This window comes from Sander lucioperca, chromosome 21, assembly GCF_008315115.2.
Source record: "Sander lucioperca isolate FBNREF2018 chromosome 21, SLUC_FBN_1.2, whole genome shotgun sequence".
In the NCBI taxonomy this organism is placed as follows: Eukaryota; Metazoa; Chordata; class Actinopteri; order Perciformes; family Percidae; genus Sander; species Sander lucioperca.
In genome coordinates, this window is record NC_050193.1 from 24,653,779 (window position 1) to 24,663,968 (window position 10,190).

The 10,190-nt window shown below is 40.6% G+C and overlaps 1 protein-coding gene across 1 annotated transcript in view; it reads left to right on the forward strand.

The window, feature by feature from the left end:
* LOC116063898 (speckle type BTB/POZ protein) overlaps positions 1 to 9,743 on the forward strand; it is a 95,912-nt gene extending 86,169 nt beyond the window's left edge. The window contains 3 exon segments of the mRNA XM_035996731.1: positions 2,407 to 2,529; positions 3,874 to 4,016; positions 7,315 to 9,743. Coding sequence (XP_035852624.1) covers positions 2,407 to 2,529; positions 3,874 to 4,016; positions 7,315 to 7,459 — 411 coding nt within the window. The 3' untranslated portion in view covers positions 7,460 to 9,743.
* Positions 9,744 to 10,190: the final 447 nt, after the last annotated feature.

Below are 10,190 nucleotides of genomic sequence, written 5' to 3' on the forward strand. Positions count from 1 at the left end.
TTAATGTTTAGATGGTGAGAGAACAATATGACAACCATTTCATCCATTGTGTGTGCTTTGTGTAACCGGATTGAGTTCCTTGTTATTTGTATGGTGTGTTCAGACAGATTGTGAGGAGAAACACCTTCAATAAATGCCCACAGTTAATTTATAAATATGCTAATTTCAGGTTGTGGAATTTGTTTAACCTTAATGTCAAGTACTGCAGCATGGCAATGGTTTCTTAATAACTCAAATGAAGTACTCTCAATGTACTGTGTTAAATTAAAGTTTAGTGGCCCTGAATGCAACTGATATTATGGATGTGTTAAATAGAAGTTTATTTATTTTCATATGTATGTTGGTGGTTTATTGTACATGTAAGTCTTTCAACACGGCATGCAGTGTGTGCATCTTTGCATTTGTTATGTGTCCTCTGTGATATTTCTGTGTGTGTGTGTGTGTGTGTGTGTGTGTGTGTGTGTGTGTGTGTGTGTGTGTGTGTGTGCGTGCACTCTCGTGCCACAGTTGAACAGTTGTGTTCATCTGGTAGGAGGTGGTGAGATTGAGCCTTGGTGATTTACCCGTCATGTCAGCGGAATATTGATGCCTAGATGGCCCGAATGGGGAAATGCATCTTAATTGCTGTTTAAGTGGGCGTCTTCATCAGAAAGAGGGAGAAATGGTGGGCCATGTCCCCATACGATTCAGAGAAAACAGATAGATGGGTTAACACTCCTCTGCAGTACTCTATATAGGAAAGACAAATGAGCTCATAAAGAAACACTCTAATAGAGGGCTGCTCTGTGAGTAGAGGGGCGCTTTAGATACTGTAACTACAGGAGCGTCATTTATTCATGAGACACTGTTGAAAGCTCGCAATACTGAAGGAAGCTCTGTTAGCTGTTAGTTTTTCTCATGTGACTTCCAATGTGGTGCTATTATGCCATTTTTTCCCCATTAACACTCCAACACACTTCGCTGTTAAAAATTAGCAGGATGAATTTAGTTAAATTTTCATCTTCTGTATGTCAAACCTCCTCTTTATTGCTGGATTGCAATAGAACAAACAATAGAAGTAAGAAAGCACAGGCTGTTGTTATTTTTAAGCAAGGTTCTGATGCTAATTTTAGAAACAATATGTACATGTAGGTTTGATGTGCATTATGTAGCAAGTAGAGGAGAGGAGTTGTTTAGAATATTTTAGTTAGACGTTATTGTTTTTTTGTAGCCAGGTTAGCCATTGTTAGCAATACCAGTTGATAACAACGCATTATGCGGGCTTTCACATGTACAAACACTGTAGCAACATGTCCACAGATAGAAAATGAACAGTACTGTGTGTATGACTCATTTGATGAGACACAAATAAGACAGAAGTGCTAATAAACTGTATATTCATACAGCTTTCACTACTGAGCAGCCATGTTGGGTTGTGATGTCGGGGTTGGTGAGGTTCTGTTGACTTTCCCAGTCGAAAATCTGACTTCAGGGGTAAACCAGTTGAAAAGCCTGGACCCCCCTCTGGCCCTCCTAACTGTGGTGAATATTTTTTGTACATTTTTAACCCCACATTTATCCCCAGAGAGGGGAAATTGTAATTCCATGGCAATGATAAATAAAATGTATGTTAATAACTGAATGAGTATTCTCGTGTATACTGTTAGTCTTTTGTAGAACCAAACCTAGGGGCGGGTGGTGGTATGTAACAGTTGTGCTTAATATATTTGGTACCCCAAAATCGCATGTGTGTTATCTGTATTCCTGTAAAAGGGCACTATAGCACACTGCGTGCTGTAAACTCAACCCGACTCCCTCCATTATTTCTCAGTGTGTTTATGTTGCTGTTGAGTGGTCAGAGTTGACACAAACGCACTGAGCTGTTGGTATACCCAGCCTGACCCTGCTAAAACGCCTCCGGTCACCGTTGTGACGATAAAGCACTGTTATAATTGGTTTACTGCTTTGTTCTGCCTCTCAGTGCGGAGGGAAAGGTTCAGGTTACCATCACTATGCCAGCGAGTGATAAAGCCTACTTTGCTGGCTGCAGGCACTGTCAAGGAAATGAATGTTCTGGATTAATTTCCAGGAATCAGCTGAAAAGAATTAAATAAATGTGCTAGAATGTAGTTTTACTAAAACGTGTTCAGACTCTTCAGAAGGTTCAAGTTTTTTTTTGTTTTTTCTTATTTGCCACTTGGAACTTGTTTTGTATCACTGCGTGGCTAACTGTCCCTGTGTGTGTGCTAAACAAGGTGAGTGAGTTTAATTCAGGTAGGTTTGGGGATATTCACATGAAATGAAAAACACTACTGCTGAGCATAGTTTTGAAGGATTCTCAAAGCATATGTCCTTTTTTTTACTCTTGCCTTTTATTCTGTTAAATCCTGTGTGTATTCTCCTCTTCTGTCCTTTCCTCTCATTCAGAACCATGTGGAGATAAATGACATGGAGCCAGATGTCTTCAAAGAGATGATGTGCTTCATCTACACAGGCAAGGCCCCCAACCTGGACAAGATGGCTGATGACCTGCTGGCTGCAGCTGACAAGGTAGAGAGAGAGAGAGAGAGAGAGAGAGAGAGAGAGAGAGAGAGAGAGAGAGAGAGAGAGAGAGAGAGAGAGAGAGAGAGAGAGAGAGAGAGAGAGAGAGAGAGAGAGAGAGAGAGAGAGAGAGAGAGAGAGAGAGAGAGAGAGAGAGGAGAGAGAGAGAGAGAGAGAGAGAGAGAGAGAGAGTTTTTTATTGAAATATCTCAACATCTACTGGTTGGCACACAATTTTGTACAGATATTCATGGTTTTGCGACAACCTTTTTTTTGTGTGTGAAATGTTTGGATGGATTACCATGAACTCTGGTCCACACATCATTCATGTCCCCAACAGGATTAATTGTAATAACTTTGGTTATACCCTGATTTTTTTTTCATCAAGTGCCAGTATTTGGACAAACTTTTAATTACCAAAACGTAACTGTAAAACTAATGACATTTCCATCAGCCTCACTTTTGTGTTTTGTGCTAGTTAGCTAACTTTGACACGCTAAACTAAGATTGTGAACATTGTAAACATTATACCTGCTAGCATGTTAGCATTGTTATTGTGAACATGATAGCATGCTGGCATTAGCATTTAGCTCGTTCAGTCTCACAGAACTGCTAGCATGGCTGTAGACTCTTAGTCTAGTTGAAATGTTTACAGCAATAATCTTGTCAAAAGAGTTTAAAAGATTCAAGAACAACCATTTTCAGAAGCTTTTTTAAAAACCAGTCACTGATTTGAATGTTGTCAGCTTGTCTCAAGAGAGAATTATTGATGTGTCCTTACCTCACTTACAGCCTTAAATAAAGAGTGCCAAATTGCACTTTCAAGTTTGTGTTTTCTCTTTCACCAATATTTCAAGTTTGGTGGCTAAGATAAGACTTTTGTTTTGCTTACTAGATGTGAGACGTGTCTTCAGCATCCTAGCACAAGTCTTATTTAGTGGAAGTTTATTTAAATGAACACCTTTACATCATTAGTGTTAATAAATACCCAACTAAATTGAAAATCTCCCTGTAGTCTCTGCTGAACCAGCATGACACGTTCTAAATATGAGAGAAGATTATTGTTCCTAGCAATTTTGTAATCAAACTCAATGGAAATTATGTTTTACCTCTCAAGTGATCCCATTTCCCACCATCGCTCCCCCTCAGTCTGCATAGCTGTCGTTTTTCCTTCTCTTCGCCATAATTCTTTCTTATTCAATCTAAGTCTTGTTGCCGCCGTGGTGGAGTAATTCTGTATTTCCGTATCATTACACAGTGCAACGACAGTTGTTTGTGGCAGCGCTGTTTAAGTAATTTAGTTTACCTGCTGTTTCTCCTCTCTCTCTCGCTTGCTCTCCCTGTCATTGGCAGTATGCTCTGGAGAGGCTGAAGGTGATGTGCGAGGATGGTCTGTGCACCAGTCTGAGTGTGGAGAATGCCACAGAGATCCTCATCCTCACCGGCTTGCACAGGCCCGACCAGCTCAAGACGCAGGCCGTGGACTTCATCAACTAGTGAGTTGACACGCCTGCACTGAGATTATTCATCTCCAGAACTACTTGCACCACACGTATGCAAACATTTTGTTCCACACATACACACGCACTCATACACTTAGCTTTTCGTCAAAGGAAGTCATTAATTTTCAGTGGGAGCAATTTTTGTCTCCCGAGGAAATTTAATTTAATCCCCAGATCGGACCATTTTGCTGCTGTATCATATCGGGCCATTTAGCAATAAAGCTCAGCTGCTGATATTAACCATGTTGCAGGCAACCTGTTTAGGTAAGATGGGGCCTATTAGCATCAATGACTGTAAATGCTATTTATGTCCACAGTGAGGTGATTGATCCAGTATTTGAATGCACAGTTGAAACAAAAAGCTAAATTCATCACCTTCCCTCTGTTTTCCAAATTCTCTATCTCTGAGCCAGACACGTTTTCCATCCCTTTGTTTATTCCTCTGTCCTCTCTATACAGCTTTACTCCATCTCCTGGCATGGGCTCTGTCTCCCTCCCTTTTTTTACCCTTTTTCTCCCCCTCCAGTTCCGTGCTTAAGAACTCACGTATGCCTAAAGGTGTTAATGTAATGCAGATTTCTGCTCCTAATCCCAGTCATTAATTGTGGTTATGGGCGTTATGACAGTTTAATTTGCCACAGCAATGTTGTGGTGGTGGGGAAATTGGCCACGGGGGACTCCTGGTGAGCAAAGTGTTATCAACCCTCCTCCTGCGGACACAATGGACAGCAACAAAACAAAAATCAATTTAGAGGACGAATATAGAAAACAGACGACAAGAAGGAACAATAATCCTCCCCCTAGTAGCACCTCAACCTCTTTCCAGACCAGCCTTTACAAGCCGCTTACTGTCATTTAGTCGAGACAATAGAAGTCGTCTTTATCCCACCTCTGTCTTATTGATTCACTCTCCCCAGGGATGTTGTGGAGAATAAAGCCACTCAGACACTCGTATCCACTTTGTTTATAGAAAAGAATGTACCCACTTTTCTTTCGTCTAACATGAATCTGTAGTCCAAAGTAAATTACTAGAAGTGTAAGCTTATATATAACACAATATAAAGTAAAAAAAATTTTTAAGGCAGAAAAAAATAAAGCTTTTCTGAAAGTAGTTTTTTGTTGATAGTAGTGGTGGTTTGCTTTATGATTACCACTGATTATGAAGGTCATTATGTGGCCTCTTTTTAATTTACCTTCACATTACTGCTTTTCTCCCTCCCTCGGTCCAGCACCACCCTGTTTTTTTCATGTATTTATGTTGTTGTTGTCATTGCTGCTGTCTTAAGCGCTGACACACCAAGCCGATAATCGGCCGTTGGACAGTCTGGCGAGGTCAGTGACTCGAGTCTGTTCGGTGTGTTTCGTGCCGTCGTCCGTCCGAGGGGCCGTTGGCCTTCATTTTGGCCGATTTGACATGTATAATCGGCGGGGCGGGCACTGCCGGCAGTTGGACTCAAATGACCAAGCTGATTGGTAGAGTGCTAACCCGGAAACAGGGAGCGGAATGAGCGTGACTAGAGTCTCTCATCTGACGAAAATCTTTTAAACTGACCTTTGTCGATCTGAAATGAAGACAGATTCAGCAACTGCATGGCCTATTTCTCACTTAAAATGTTTTCAGAAACACGTTTCAGGAGATTGTATTCTTAACAAGCCGCCATGACAGTCTGTCTTTGAATTTCTGGAGAAACCAGACCCACGTGACGCGTTCGTCTAATCAGCTGCCGGTTTTCGTTTTTGGGCGACAATACAGATTAGCGCCGCCTGCTGTTATGGAGACGTATTACATCTCGTCGCTTTGGTGTGTTCCGAGGCACTTTTTTGACCAACTCGGGGACACTGATCAGTCCAACTGCCTTTTCTGCCGAGGGTTGGCCCTCTGGTCTGTGTGTCTGTAGCTTTACTCTCTCCTCCCTCGGCCCATTCCCTCCGCCTTCCTCTCCTGCTGTGACTGCTCTATTTGCGCTGCCCTGTTGCCTCACACTGGCCATTACTGCAAGCAGGGGTTCAGGATAGGGTCAACACACACACACACACACACACACACACACACACACACACACACACACACACACACCGAAGTGCCAAGAGTAGCCATGGCAAAACACAAACATGTGAACACTCACACACGCTGTTGTGTATTTACACACAACAAAACAGGAAAAATGTCATTAAAGGCCACACAGCGGTGTGCGTGATAGTGCAGACCAGCACCCTGAGGGTATCAGGAGGTTGAAGACTGCCACAGGGTCAGCTGGTAATTATCCCTGAAGCTCTAAATGTGCACAACCTCAGGGAATCCAAAGAGTTCAAAATGTCTTGAAAAGTACCAGTAATATTTAAACAGAACAAACAAAAAACAAAAATAATAATATTTAATAAGTAAAGGTCCTGCATTCAAAATGTTACTTAACCAAGAGAACAAAAGTATTATCTGCAAAATGTATTTACTACATAGATTTATATTTTGATTTATATTATTATTATTATTATTATTATTGAAGAAAAAATGTGTAAGCAGTATTTAAATGTTGCAAAAAAATTCAATATTTCCCTCTAAAATGTAGTGGAGAATAAAGTAGAAATTTGTACTCAAGTACAGTACTTAAGTACAAATTTCTTTTTACCATTGGACCATATCATGTGACCGTTTATGTAGGTAAACAATACATACAATAACTTAGAATATATATATTATATATAACAGTTACTAGTAAGATTGGTACCCTACCTGGAGTTGGAGTCCCCCATCTGTGAAGTAATAAACAATATACACAAAATGATGTTTATTTCTTTCCCACTTTTCTCAAGTGGTGTAAAATGCTGTAAAGCTTTACCTCCTCCAGACTGAAATGAAACAATGTGTGAAGGGAACATTATTTCTTGGTGTGTAATATGTGAAGAGGGGTTGCAAGTAGACATTGGTTATGAAAGGTCACAAAGCAAAAATGTTTGGAACCAGTGCTCTAAAGAATATGATATCACTCAACAGACTTTCTCATCACATGCCTGCATATTTATGATCATTACACAAATTTTATTTGTGTGATGTTATTTCTCTCAAAATAACGTTTGGGGTTAAATATTTAAAAATATAAAGTAAATAACAGCTCTGCCAGCTGGTATGACAAATCCTTAATGTCTCAGCATTGCACTCCACACAGATGGAGTCATAGAATCCCAAGCTCTTGAGAAACTAGTTTATTTGTGCACTTTCCATTTAGTTTGCTTTCCTTAAACATTTTCAGCACTTTACTTTGTATCTTCTCTCTTTGCCCTCTTCTTCCTTCAGTCATGCAGCTGATGTGATGGAGACATTGAGCTGGAAGTCCATGGTGATATCTCACCCACACCTGGTAGCAGAGGCATATCACTCCCTGGCCACGGCTCAGTGCCCATTCCTGGGTCCCCCAAGAAAACGGCTCAAACAGTCCTAGTGGTCCGGAGAGACTTTCCTGTCCAAACCCTGCTATGTCAACTTGTACCGGCAACCTCGTTGCTCCTCCCTCCCAGTCCTCCTCTCTCTCCTACAGCACCCACAGATGCCCAAGACTGCAACCCAAGCCTTGGCTAGATATGACTAGGAGGAGCTACTCATCTGGGCCGACCAGAGAATTACAGGACACAGAGGAGGTACTACACATCTCTGCAAGGTGGTGGGGGTGAATTCTATAACATCTAAACCTGGATATTTATGGATTGCATGTACCATATATCCTTTGTCTGCGATATTGGAAAGCTAGAACCATAATCTGCGAGTCAGTCATGTAAATAACTGATCCTCAGAAGGAAAAGTCAGTGCCAAGTCCCTGTAAATGCAATATTGTGGCATATTGTTTTGTGCAGTGTGAGTGTGAGTGTTGAAGCCCAAACTGTGCTTGTAAAGTGAAGAGGATCAACCAACCAGAAATTGAAAGAATGTTCTTCCCATTGTTGATGATTTAAACAGTGTTTGTACAACGAATTGTTTTTCTAGAGCACAAACAATTGTTGGTTTGAATGAAAATAAATAAATCTGAACATGTTTTAACGTTCACTATTCAGCCTGTGCCTTAAAGAGATGTTTTGCTGATTTTAATCCAGCTCTGTGTCGTGGCAGTGTGGGCAGTGTGTGCAGATGAATGGTGTGTGGCTTCCCTCCGGGGCCATAGTGCACAGAGCTCCCAGCTGAGCAGAGCAGCGGAGGTCTGCCGAGATGCACCGGATGACGGAGGGAAGCCACACACTGTTCATCAGCATGCACTGCCCACACTGCCATGACACAGAGCTGGATTAAAATTGGCAAAGTATCTCTTTAAGCGGGGAAGTTTCAGGGGTGTCATGATGCCGGATTAATTGCCTGAACGATCAGCGATTGGTTGGATTTTTGGCATGTCAGAAAGGTTGGTCAGCTGTATTGCAGTTTGAGCAGTTTCCTACATGACTACTGCTAAAATATCCATTATAAACTGTACTGATTTTAATATTATCAGAGAAATGACTTGAATGTGATGACGTGATGAAACTGTAGTCTTGACTGAGCTGTGATATAAAATTCACTGCAGAATACATAAAACATATTGTCTGCATTTTCCAGCCATCTGCGGCTCTATATTTGTCTTTTTTTCTTCCTACTTTCCTTTCATGGTAGTCATTTTAAACAAACACTGCCTTTCTTTCTTTTTGAGGACACAGACATCTTGTTTGAATGAACTTAGAATTAAAAATCGGGTTCCATTCTTACATTCAGTGTGAGCAACCAGTGAGTTCGCACAATGTAAAAGAGGAATACAAACGCACGTGTCTGGCCAGCTTTATATCAAAGAAACCGATCATGAAAAAAACTTTTACTCACCTTTTACCACAGAATATCATTTGATTGAACCTATTAAATACTGATGTTTTTTAATTTTGTCCGGCATGTCTTTTTCGTCCTTCATATCTTCATTATTTCTCATTATGCAGTTTAGACACATCTACTAGTTACTGACTCATTAGTGAAAAGCGTCTTTCAACTTGCTGTGTGATCAGTGCGTGCGAATAACACGTTTTAGTTTCAAGCTTGATCCTGTCGTGATCAAAGTTCAATCCCCAGTGCACATGCTGCTCACCTCATCTGATCACAAAGGCTCATATCCAGCTGTTTCCTTTGTAGACTTGGCTCTTACTCACATGGTCACAGGCCCGTTTGACTTGTTCTCTGTGGCCTTACTTAGATAGCAGATAGGTTGTAAATACTTCACAGAGAGCTGGACCTATCTCTTGGACAGTATCTTAACAGGGATTTCTTTGTGTTGACCAAAGTCGATGCCCAGCGGGCTTCAAGGAAGCTCATCCCTAAGCCCTGCAAATCGCTCCTCATCAAACAGTCAGCCCTAGCCAGCGAACTTTGGGGATATCTGGCGCTCATCAAACAGAGGGAAGGCCATTATTTGTGAAACACACAGCAGACTGTAGCTTCATGACAGACCACATATTAGTCAGACTGATGATTCAATTGCATCATTTATATCTGCTGAGCGGCATCAAATTTTGAAGATATGGTGATAGAGGTGCGCGTGACAGCTCAATGTGAAGAAAATCAATTTTATAAGCATTTTATGACTTTATTCTAGATTGAACAGTAGTGAGAGGAAATGAGAGAGAGAGAGAGAGAGAGATGAGAACCTGAACCTGGGACATTAGGATTCATGTTGCAATTAATTCAATGAAGAATGTTATCAACTGTTAAACAATATAGAATTTCTTATTTTATAACTCTTAAAAAAAAAAGTTATTGTTTCAGGCAGGCCGGCTTTACATATTAGCAGACTTCTTTATTGCAAATGCCATCAGACAGATTGAACAATTACTGGGAAGTAGAGCTGAGCAATATATGAAAATGTATTATCTTGATAGGAGACTTTGATATGAGGGTTGTGGTTATCAAATATTGTAATATAGGTTACATTTGTGTTTTCCTGGTCTTTAAGGTTGCAATGTAAGTTTACAGTTAAGTAAATTGACACACGTGTCTGAGCATATTTGAGTATTTTATTGGAGTTCACTCAAGATTAATGAACTCCTCACATTACCAGTGATTTGTTCAATATTACCTAAGCACATGAAGTCATTTATAGGACTATATAATCTATCTTAAATTTGTGTATTTTATCCACACTGTGTGTGTGTGTGTGTGTGTGTGTGTGT